Source organism: Orcinus orca, chromosome 4 (genome assembly GCF_937001465.1).
Source record: "Orcinus orca chromosome 4, mOrcOrc1.1, whole genome shotgun sequence".
Lineage (NCBI taxonomy): Eukaryota > Metazoa > Chordata > Mammalia > Artiodactyla > Delphinidae > Orcinus > Orcinus orca.
The window spans coordinates 14,840,822-14,853,573 of NC_064562.1; the positions used below are offsets into that span (position 1 = coordinate 14,840,822).

At 34.2% G+C, this 12,752-nt stretch overlaps 1 protein-coding gene across 6 annotated transcripts in view; it reads left to right on the top strand.

Moving 5' to 3' along the window:
- Positions 1 to 12,752, top strand: part of SMARCAD1 (SWI/SNF-related, matrix-associated actin-dependent regulator of chromatin, subfamily a, containing DEAD/H box 1) — a 72,790-nt gene that overhangs the window by 22,296 nt on the left and 37,742 nt on the right. For 4 of the 6 annotated variants that reach the window (XR_004475282.2, XM_033400358.1, XM_033400357.2 and 1 more), the window contains 3 exons: positions 1,009 to 1,180; positions 4,204 to 4,270; positions 11,768 to 11,871. Coding sequence is in view for 5 of the 6 variants with exons in the window: in XM_033400358.1 (XP_033256249.1) it covers positions 1,009 to 1,180; positions 4,204 to 4,270; positions 11,768 to 11,871 (343 nt within the window). In the remaining variant the exon portion in view is untranslated. The remainder of the gene's footprint in view (positions 1 to 1,008; positions 1,181 to 4,203; positions 4,271 to 11,767; positions 11,872 to 12,752) is intronic. The other 2 variants (XM_033400359.2, XM_004276977.3) reach the window with 1 other exon arrangement.

Here is a 12,752-nt window from a genome sequence, read left to right on the forward strand (position 1 = left end):
TTTCAGAGCAAGGTTCAAGAAGTCAGCCTAGAATCTTGTTAAAATACATATTCCTCATCCTTCACAATCTGTTTTGATATGTTTTCAGGGGATTCTTAGGCATAACCGGTGCCCTAACAGGTACAGCTGAACTAACATGAAAAAGTATAGAGAAGTTATTAAAATACACGTCCTGGATATGTGTCTAAGAGACTGTCCAAGAATAGAATTAGCTGCATAGCAAAGTCTGCATTCTCTGGCGCTAGGAATATACTTAACTATATTTCTTTCTTTGATTTCTATAACTTCTGCCCATTTGTTATGCTTTTTGATCTTCAGAATGCTTACTGTGGTAGAAAATCAAAATTTCAAAATGAGATTTTTTTTTGTTTGGAAATACACGAGTGAAATTTGGCTCACAATGTCTTTTATATAGGATAAACATATGAAGTGAAATGTAATGAGGTTAAGTTAGTTGTTGTTGCGTGAAGCCTTATATAAAATAAGTGCTCCCTGTCTGCGGAAGAAGTGTTTTGTTCCTGGTAGACAGTCTGATATTGAATGGGGCCATTCCGATTTTAACACTTAGATTCTGATCACCTAGCTAGGATATGAAAATTCTTTTATCTTTGTACTAGTGTATGCTTCAGAATTTCTCAGGAGCAACATGACAGCACTCATCTTTTATTCAGGGTACAGGTGAAAAAGTAGGAAAGAGAAAGTGGGTGTGCAATGGATGAGTATGGATCTTAACAAAATAAGTGCAGGTTTTTGCTGTTCTTTTCTATTCCAGCCCAGATAATTTGAGATATGTTCAAAGGGTGCTGACTTTGGGGATGTAGATTTATATGCACAACTGTACTGAAATGAAAAAAGTCATTTTAATCTTTGACAGGTATAGATTGCATTTATTATTGAAAAGAACTGCAAATATACTGTATTTTATATATACACATATATACAATTATAATGAAATCACCTTAGTAATACATTAAAACACTGTTTTTTTCCCTCTGAAAATATTTTTAGTTCTGAGCCATCTGAAGATGAAGAGTCCCAAGGCCTTCCTACCATGGCAGGTAGAAATAATAATGATATTTCAGAATTGGAAGACCTTTCGGAATTGGAAGACCTTAAAGATGCTAAACTTCAGACCTTGAAGGAACTTTTTCCACAGAGAAGTGACAGTGATTTACTTAAGGTTATACCCCTTTATAGTAATTGGTTATTATAGTTGTATTGATGATTAAAATGTCTCCTATATCCAGTGCTGTATTTAGTGGATAGTCATTTTTCTAAAGATATCTTATGTTTGAAGATAATTATTAACTTTAATATTTAATAAAGGCAAATGCCAGAGATTTACTTGTTGAGTCTTATAGTAAGTGAGGTTTATTCACCTATAAATAGTACAATCTGGGCTTCTCTGTGTCTCACATAGGTTGTGAAGTTTTTTGTGTTTGAATAGTTCTAAAATGGGGACAACCTTCCTCCCCCCATCTCTCACTAGAAACTCAGAAATGTCAGGAGGCTTTTTTTCTTGTTTTCCCCCCGAAATAACAAGGAGTTGCTGTTCACATTTAGTGCATGTGACCAGGGATGCTAAACACCCTACAATACTGAGGACAGTCCTGCATAACAGAAGAATTGGCTGCCAATAGCACCCTTGCCGAGAAAGATTGATTGAACTATAGAAACAAAATAAGTGGCTGTAGTTGGACTGTTATAGGTATCTATGTCTTATTATAAGAGCAAATAAAAACTCACCATTCCATTAGGTTTTAGATAGAGAATAAATCTCTGAAGGTTAGTAAATAGTTTATCCCTAGCTCTGCCACTTAGTAATTGAATGATCTTCGGGGAATCATTTAATTATAGGTGCATAGTTTTTTCGCCTTTGTATTTATCATCACCACCACCCACCTGCCCGACAGTTCCCCTTCCCCAAGCTGAGGCATAGGAGGTACGGTATCTGTGTGGGCTTGGCAGGTAACTCTGAAGTGGTGGACATTGGCACATACCCTTTCTAAGAGGGGTAGCTGCTCCTTAGCTTCGGTAAGATATGACCATGTGAAATCAATGACAGCCTGTTTTTATCGAATAATTCAGATTTTCAAATAAAGTGAAAAGACTGGATTTTTATTTTGTGTTGATCATCAGTTTAACAGCTTATTGAGATACAATTTACATGCCGTAAAGATCACCTATTTAAAGTGTATAATTTATTGGGTTTTAGCATATTTACAAAGTTGTGCAACCATCACCATAATCTAATTTTAGAACATCTTAATCATTCCAGAAAGAAACCTTGTACCTATTAGCAGTCACTCTCCATTTCCCTCCCCCAGTCCTAGACAACCACTAATTTCTGTCTTTATAGATTTGCCTATTCTGGACATTTCATATAAGTGGGAACATAGAATGTGTGATCTTTTATGACTGACTTCTTGCACTTAGTATAAGGTTTTGATGTTCTTTCATGTTGTATCGGTACTCATTCCTTTTTATGGTAACTAAAGAAAGACAAAACCAAAGATACCATTCAGGTCAAGCAAAATATGTCTGAACCAAAAATGGTCCTAGGCCTGCTAGTTTGAACTCTTTAAGTGTAGATTATATTATTCCTTTGTTCTCTGGTATATTTAATATGAAGCTTTTTTTCCCAGATCATTTTGATACCTTCTTACTGTTAGCTAAATGAAACTTTAATGGTATCTTGGGTCTATATTTTCCCCTTCTAGTAGCATAATTTGCCTCCCAATGGGTTTTTTTCCTAGAAAAAGAAGGAACAGATGTAGCCACTAGTAGCAACACTTAAAAGTGTTGGAAAGAACTTTCAGCAGAATAAACATGATGGAATAGTAAAATATTCAACATAAAGAAACAAATCTCAGTTTAAAAATACTTTAGCTTGATTGCCAGTTTTTCAGGTAGGTCAAGGGGATTTATTTCCTATAGAAACATTGATCTTTAATTTTATAATTACAGTGGAAAAATAGGATTGATCTCAATAAATGAACTTTGTATGTGTATTTCAGTAGTATCTGAAATCTTGGGAATTTAGCCTATCACTTGCTCAAAACAGCACTCTCTTGAAGTAATCTGGATTTCAAGTGATCTCCCATCATTTCAAAAGATTTAAAGGTGACATAGGTTACTCTACAGAGGCTTTTAGACCCACATAAAGTAATTTAGGAAGTTATAAAATATAAATTAGTCCTAGGCTTGATAAGAATATGCTTTGACTATTTTGAAAATGAGGGGCTTACAGGATATCTGAGGATCCAAGATGAGGAAAACTAGTATAGAAAAGAGCATTATCAATTTGTTTTGAGGCTATTTAATTTAATACAAAAATAGCTTATTTTAAAAAGTGAGATCTTTTTAAAACAGTAGCTCATTGGAAATACAGGAAACTATAGCAAGAGAAAAATATGGGGTAGTTTTTTCTGAAATCCAAAATGTTACAGAATAGTATAAAAAATAGTATTTTGAAACTTAATTATGTAAGCCATATATTAATATGTTCTTGAACAAATTCAAGCAATTTAATTTAGAGCAATTTAGAAATAGAGCAAATTTCAAGAGTCCTTTATCCCACTCAAGAAGAATTAGATTAAAAAAAAATTATGCCAGAATTGTGGTTTATTTTAAATGTCTGTCAGTGTCTTTCTCTCTCTCCCTCCTTCCCTCCCTCTCTCCTTCTCCCCTCTCTTTCCCTCTCCTTCCCTTCCTTTCTCTCCCTCTCTCTTTCCTTCTCCTTCCCTTTCCCTCCCTCCCTCTCTCTCTCTCTCTCTCTCTCTCTCACACACACACACTCACTCACACACACGCGCGCGCGCGCACACACACACACACACACACACACACACAGTGCCTGAACTCACTCATAGGTAGGAAGTTTTTGAGACTTTAGTGCACAGCCTTGCAATTAAAATAACAAAACCTTGAATACACTGTACATAGACTATGTTTTATTTTTTGCTTTAAAGTGGTGATAAATAAATCTAATATATTTTAAGATACGCTTAGGTAAGTTCAGACCTTTTAGATAAACCAGATTTTCTGAAAATTTATCATAGGATTTAATGAACTTAAGCTAATACGTATGTATATTTCTCCACTCTGTATATTTAATATATTCGTTCTTCAATGTTTGGTAACTTTGTGAAATAATTCTTAAAGTATTATTTTTAAAACATTAATCTTTTCTCATTTTGTTAGTTAATTGAATCAACCAGCACTATGGATGGAGCAATTGCTGCTGCCTTGCTGATGTTTGGTGATGCAGGTATGCCTGACTTTGTTTCAAGCCATGCTGACTTAACTAGTTATATAATAAATATCTTCTCATTTTAATATTACTCTTTAATTTACCAAGCTCCTTCATGAATTCTTAGAGGAACCTTAGGAGGTATTAACAGCTTCAGGGTTTTTAGATGAAAATTGTGAAGAGTAAGAAGTTTTAAAAAAAAAAAGGTTAAGGGAATTACCTGAGGTCATAAAGCTACTTGGGAACTGGATTTTCTAGGTTGATATTTTTTCCCCAAAAAAGGGAAGGGGGCAGTTTTTTCATTGGTAATTTTGCTTGTTCTCTATAGATCAAATCTCATATCAGTGAAGTTTTGGGAGGTATGTGTTCTTTCTTAAGTGTCCTTGCTAATTGCATCATAGTTTTATTTACATAAATCTGAGTCAGGAACATAATGTCTTAAGGAACGTCCTAGCTGGTAATCAGCATTCCTACATTTAGTAAATATTTACTCTGTAATCCAGGCTTAGAATACAAAAATAAATACATTTAATGGAACTTGCATTATAAAAAACACCTCCAGTTATTTTTTTAGTAAATGCTATCTAGATTTTTTTTTGTACATACCAAACAAGTAAAAATAACCTATAATCTCACTACCAAATAATTTAAGGAATGAAAGCAAACCTACACACTATTATACAACACACACACACATTAGATTACAGAATATGATTATAGTATTGGTTTACATTTTAAGAAAAATCATTTGATGATTTACCATGGATAACTTGTCAGTGCAATCAGATTTATCTAATGAAAAAATGCCTCCAAAACATTCCTCTGTGACTACTAATAAACAGTTTATTAACTGTTTCTCTGTTAATTCGCATTTACGGTTACATTATTTCATTAACTGTAGTACAAAAGTAAATAGCCTTGTAAGTAAATCTTTATGTTATTATTTCTATAGGCTAAACTTCAAACTAGGATGCTGAATCAAAGGGTATGCACATTTTAAAATTGAACATGCACTTCAGTGTTAATTTTAAAAGTTCTGCCAATTTATGTGTCCATCGACAGTGTGAATGGGCGCCCGTTTTCCTAAGTGGGTAGTTATACAAAAATAGAAAACACCATAATGTGTTCTCATGGGCCCATCATCTTTCTTCAACAATTATCTACCTCATATTTACCCCCCTAAATAGATTGTATTGGAGTGGATCCAAAGATGATGATATTTTATCTACATGATCTCTCATTCATAACCAAATCATACAGTTCTTCCTTTTCCTTTACTTACTAGCTGTATAACCTTGGGCAGTGTTGCCTAACTTTTCTGTCTGTCTCCATTGCAGGAAAATAGTATGATAATAGTATCAAACTCTTAGATTGTTATGAAGAAGTGATAAAGTTATTGTAAATTTCTTATAGTGAGTGGCACATAGTTAGTACATGTTAGCCTTTCTTTGTTCTTAAGGGCCGTCTGATAATAGGAAATGGTACAGGAGAAGGTTGAGTGTGTCTTCATGACAGTATCCCTACTGTAAAAGTTCCTGAAAAATGGTAGGCTCAGTTAACATTTGTTGAGTTGCTAAATGGTTTGGGGCATTTTACATGTTCTTTCTTGTCTTCATAATATCTCAGTATTACAGAATCTTTCCACTGAAAAATTTGTTGGATAACTTTATTCCACAGCAGTGTCTAATCTTTTTTCTCTTGAGCAATTTATGTCATTCCACTTTATTCATTAATTTAACAGATATTTATTGTGCATCTACTGTTGGATGCCAGATGCTATTTTAGGCACTGAGGGTACATGCCAAAACAAAATGGACAAAACCTCTGCCCTCATGGAGTTTACAGTCCTTATTAAGTTTGAACTTAAGCTGAGGTTTTTTTATTCTCATTCTTATACTAGACTGATATAATTTTTTTTTTTTTTAGTGTTAAGTGTCAAATTACAAGGAAAGAAAAAAATCAGGTTTTTCTTGTTTTTTTTAAGTAAACTTCCATGCTTCCTCTTAGAATGGACAGGATAGTCATATATCAGTCATCCTTATCTTTAGAATAGTACACTTAGAGGTAATGTATAGAATGACAGCTTTGTCTCACCAATAAAAGGCCTGTAAGACATCTTGGACAGTTCCACAAATCTTGATGTTGAACATTGGTTTTACCACAAATTACAATCTTTTATAGACAGTATCATCCTGCATGTTAAACGATAAGGGTATCTTTTTTGCATCGCCTTCTGAAAGTTTTCATTTATGAATAAGTTATAAAAACAAAAATGTGTATCTGAAATTTTACCCTGCTTTAAAAGGTAAAAATATGAATTTACTGATGTTGTCAGGAGTCTAGCTATTTCTTCCATTTCTCTATATATGTATGAGTAGGCAAAACATTTTTATGTGACTATCATCCTGTTATTTTTGCTGTTTTGTAACCTTCTTTATTTCTAAAAGTCTACTCAGTTCTTTGTAAAAGTGTATCCTGACTTGTGTAATAGCTTATTAATGGGCACTTAGATACTTAATTAAAAAATTTTTATGTACGCCTAAGCAAACATTCTCCATCAGTTTTGTAAATAAATTCCTAGAAGAAGAATTGTTGGACTGAAAGAAACACACATCTAAAATTCTGAGATGTATTATTTAGACTACCTTCCAGAAACACTGTTAACAATTTATAATATTTAGAAGTGGCTCTTTGCCCACAGTCTGCTACAACTGTCCTTTTAATCTTAGGATGAATAAAAAAAGGGTACTTTATTTTACCTGTCTTTAGTTATTAATGAGGTTGACCATCTTTTCTCTTTTTTTTTCCTATTGAACTGCCTGTTTGTGTTCTTTGTTCATATTTTCTTTTTGCAGTTTCATGTTTTACTTTTTATTTTTAAATATTGAATTTAAGGAAAAAATATTTTTATTTGGGGTGTGAGGTACATGTCTAACCTACTTTTTTTCTTCCTGAAATTGATGATGGGTGCACCCCAAAAAAGGTGGGAATGTATGAGACACGTAATTGGGAAGTGGTATTTAACATAGAATATTAACTTGTTTTCTTTAGATATATGCACAATTTTTGGTTAATAATTATAAATATATATGTAGGTAACTAAGCATTGTGTGCTCTTATGTAACCTTTTGTACTAAATTTTTAGTTATGTGTTTTCTCCCACATATATTTGCAGATTTATGTCTGTAGCCATTTTATATACATGTAAAAATTTGATGCCATATTATTAACCACAGAAAGATATATAAACAGATACTTAGGGCTGAAAAATTCTTTTTTTTTTTTTTTTGAATATTCATTTATTTTTAATGACTTATTGGAACAAATACCTATAGATATCGTTATATATATGATATATAAATTAATTATACAATATATCATGTATTAATTATTAAAACATACTCTGGTAAATATTATATATTCAATATGAAACAGGAGGAAAGGGGGCAGGGCACAACCTTTAAAAGAATTACATAGCCCGAGGACACAACATAAACTGATTAGAACAAAATAGGTCCAAGATGGCGGATGAGTCTACTTCCACTAGACCTTGAGCCTCAGTATACACTCATTGTAACACATCAGCAAGCTAAGCGACACACCCACAGGTGCCACGGCAGTTCCAAGGATGACCATAAAGGTCAAAAAGTGGGCGGTGGCTCAATTCCTAGAAATCCCCACCCCTTCCCCAAAATAGCTGGAATACTCCTCCCACTCATCAGCGTATGAAATTACTCACCCCTATAAAACTAACAACCCCATACCCTGGTGCTGCCCTCGCCTTCTTTTTTTTTTTTTTTTTTTTTAATAGGTATACCTGGATTTAATTCTCACTTCTACTGCTTGGTAGCTGGATAGCCTTAGGCAAGTTTCATACCTCCCTGAAATTCACTTAATTCAGTCTGTAAAATGGCATAATAACTTATTATAGCATCCTTTTAGGAATTTTAAATCAGTTCTTGAAATAAAAGTACACAATATATAGACAAGTATGGATTCCTCAATAGATGTTTGACCTTTCATTTCTCCAGTATCCCACCCGCATCAAATAAAGAAAAATACTTTTTAAAATTTACGAATATTTCATTGTTGTAAAGTTAAAGCCATAAAAATAATCAAATGGCCTACTATCATACCGTTAGAAGAAAAAAAAAAAGGTGTTCATGAGAGTTCCATATTAGAATACAAGTTTTCCTTAGGCACCTGTTTATGTATGCTATTCTGCTCTTTACAATAAATAATTAAATTTAAAAGACTTAATTCCTCACTTTTAAGACCTTATTAGTTTACAAATTACATATTGACCTATGCTAAATTTTATACCGACCCATGCTAATGAATTCAGTACAGAAAACAAAAAACACTGCACTCAAGCAAACTACATATATATATATATATATATATATATATATATATATATATATATAACTTATATGAGAATTGCTACTCCAGCTTTCTTTTGGTTTCCATTTGCATGAAATACCTTTTTCCATCCCCTTACTTTCAGTCTGTATGTGTCTCTAGGTCTGAAGTGGGTCTCTTGTAGACAGCAAATATATGGGTCTTGTTTTTGTATCCATTCAGCCAATCTGTGTCTTTTGGTGGGAGCATTTAGTCCATTTACATTTAAGGTAATTATCGATATGTGTGTTCCCATTCCCATTTTCTTAATTGTTTGGGGTTTGTTATTGTAGGTCTTTTCCTTCTTTTGTGTTTCTTGCCTAGAGAAGTTCCTTTAGCAGTTGTTGTAGAGCTGGTTTGGTGGTGCTGAACTCTCTCAGCTTTTGCTTGTCTGTAAAGGTTTTAATTTCTCCATCAAATCTGAATGAGATCCTTGCTGGGTAGAGTAATCTTGGTTGCAGGTTTTTCTCCTTCAACACTTTCAATATGTCCTGCCACTCCCTTCTGGCTTGCAGAGTTTCTGCTGAAAGATCAGCTGTTAACCTTATGGGGATTCCCTTGTGTGTTATTTGTTGTTTTTCCCTTGCTGCTTTTAATATGTTTTCTTTGTATTTAATTTTTGACAGTTTGATTAATATGTGTCTTGGCATATTTCTCCTTGGATTTATCCTGTATGGGACTCTCTGTGCTTCCTGGACTTGATTAACTATTTCCTTTCCCATATTAGGGAAGTTTTCAACTATAATCTCTTCAAATATTTTCTCAGTCCCTTTCTTTTTCTCTTCTTCTTCTGGAACCCCTATAATTCGAATGTTGGTGCGTTTAATGTTGTCCCAGAGGTCTCTGAGACTGTCCTCAGTTCTTTTCATTCTTTTTTCTTTATTCTGCTCTGCAGTAGTTATTTCCACTATTTTATCTTCCAGGTCACTTATCCGTTCTTCTGCCTCAGTTATTCTGCTATTGATCCCATCTAGAGTACTTTTAATTTCATTTATTGTGTTGTTCATCGTTGCTTGTTTCATCTTTAGTTCTTCTAGGTCCTTGTTAACTGATTCTTGCATTTTGTCCATTCTATTGTCCATTCTATCTCCAAGATTTCGGATCAATCTTACTATCATTATTCTGAATTCTTTTTCAGGTAGACTGCCTATTTCCTCTTCATTTGTTAGGTCTGGTGGGTTTTTATCTTGCTCCTTCATCTGCTGTGTGTTTTTCTGTCTTTTCATTTTGCTTATCTTACTGTGTTTGGGGTCTCCTTTTTTGCAGGCTGAAGGTTCGTAGTTCCTGTTGTTTTTTGTGTCTGTCCCCAGTGGCTAAGGTTGGTTCAGTGGGTTGTGTCGGCTTCCTGGTGGAGGGTACTAGTGCCTGTGTTCTGGTGGATGAGGCTGGATCTTGTCTTTCTGGTGGGCAGGTCCACGTCTGGTGGTGTGTTTTGGGGTGTCTGTAGACTTATTATGATCTTGGGCCGCCTCTCTGCTAATGGGTGGGGTTGTGTTCCTGTCTTGCTAGTTGTTTGGCATAGGATGTCTAGCACTGTAGCTTGCTGGTCGTTGAGTGAAGCTGGGTGCTGGTGTTGAGATGGAGATCTCTCCGAGATTTTTGCTGTTTGATATTATGTGCAGCTGGGAGGCCTCTTGTGGACCAGTGTCCTGAAGTTGGCTCTCCCACCTCAGAGGCACAGCACTGACTCCTGGCTGCAGCACCAAGAGCCTTTCATCCACAGGGCTCCTTAATTTGGGATGATTCGTTGACTATTCAGGTATTCCACAGATGCAGGGTATATCAAGTTGATTGTGGAGCTTTAATCCGCTGCTTCTGAGGCTGCTGGGAGAGATTTCCCTTTCTCTTCTTTGTTCTGAAAAATTCTTTATTGACCAAGAAAAAGCTTTTGTTCTTTTTAAGAAAGGATTAAACATGTCTAGGTGACATGGCATAAATCACCTAGTTTGAAGCTTTTTTTCAGACTTTGAATATTAGGATATTACTAATGGTATTCACTTAACCCCAGCATATATAGATGATAGAGTGGTGGTTATATTTTCCCCTTTTTAAAGTGGATGCTGGCAATTAGTTGGCATATGCAGAATGCACATTCACTTTATGAAACAAAGGGGAAAAAATTTAAGCATGCATACTTAAAGCATGTAATTACTATACACTGAAATGTTGATGGCATTCAGTTTTGTTATAGCCATATTATGAAATTTTCATGCTAACAGCTTAAAAGCTGTCATGTCTGTATTTATTTTCAATATTATATTTCTACAAGTTTTATTTCTAACTGCATAGTTAGATATAATTAATAGTTGATATAATTAATACTGAAATCTTAAACCTTTGTAAGCTTTCAGCAACTGCTTTCATACTAGCACTGCAGTATGTCTCTGGAATTTGCTCTCTGAAAGCGAAGGTACTGAAGAAGTATATGAATGTATACAAAGTAAAAATTACACAACATAGCCTCTCCAGATCATGTAGATTGAGTTCTCTCAGTCATAACAGAATGTGCAGATTTCCTATTACTGTCATACAGCCCTCTCTTGTGTTATACTTTCTTGTTTTTAGGTTAAGAGCATTAATCGCTTGAGCTCTCTGTATCTCAGTTCCTCCTAATTTGTAAAATGAGTTTATACTTACTTTGTAGGTTTCTTGTGGAAAGTAAATGAACAGCAGTTTATAAAAGTCCGCTGCAAAGCCTGGTACAGTAGACAATTACTGACAATTATCTGATGCTATTCAGATAAGCTGATGGGCTCAAGTTTTTTTTTTTCACTACTAAACATTCAGGTATTGGGGAGAACCTCTTCCTATTATAGAATTACTTTCAATTTAAAGATGTGTATTTTTAGCATTAAATAATGTGATGGTTTACAAATAAGTACATTTTTACAGTGATTTCTACTTCTGAAAGACTGAAAAGAGGCTCTGTTTATTTTTCCTTCAATTCAGTTAACATTTATTGAATGTATGTCATATGTAGAAGAAATTACATTGGGCCTGATGTCAAGAGAACTGTCTACAAGTATATTCATTATAGTAACATTTTTGCCTTTGTTTTGCATTAATGATTCTTATAATATCTGTGCAAACTTTGAATGTTCTTCTCTGTTTTAGAAGGTGGTGGACCTAGGAAAAGAAAATTATCTTCTTCTTCAGAGCCATTTGAGGAAGATGAATTTAATGATGATCAATCTATGAAAAAGAAGAGATTGGATCAAGTGAGTTAATTTGAATTGCAACATCAAAATTAGTTGCTTAAGCACAGAATTTGTTGAGTCTGTGGACATACTAAAAATGCACCTCAGTGAATCAGTCTACTCTCTTACAACTAAGAAAATTTATGGTTGCATCTCATTTGTGACTGGTTTTGCTTTCTTTTTAATTTATCCAGTGTTGCTTATTTCTGAGTTATAAAATTAACTTAAAAAATATTCTAGTGGTGTGGTAAAGTACCTTTTGGGGAAAATATACTTTAAATTTTATTTCATAAAATTTAATAGATACATATGGTTGAACAACACTTACGTAAAACAGTTGTTACCAGTACCAGCACCACTTCATACTCCTCAGTGACAACTACTTATAATTCTTATAGATGACTCCTTTGATATTTAACTGCTTATCTAAAAATAATAGTGGTTATGCTTTTACTGGGTTATTCTAGTGTTCCATTAACTTTTACTTTATGGAGTAGATCTACTAAGAGGCCTCCCAGTGAATCTAGACATAGTCCTCCCTGTCTGTATTCATGACAGCACAATTTCTTTTTGGTAATCAAAATCAGTCACCCCAACTAGCACAGTAACCTCCTCCTTTGCCTGTGATTTAGTGATGCATGAAGCCGTAAATAGCAGATGGCAATCTGTACCCTAATTTAATGGGATAGTTGTTGTGTCCCTCCATAGAAGTATTCTTGCCTTGAGAACTAATAACGATAGGAAGGAAAAATTCTTTGAGTTTTAGGTGTGAGGAGCTACTAGTATAAGAGACTAGGCCCACGTTTTAGTTTACAGACCTACGTATAACGGCTGTAGAAGAAATAGCATCATATTGATTGCTGGTTCAAAGCACTTACTTTGCTTGTACATCTGTTGAACAG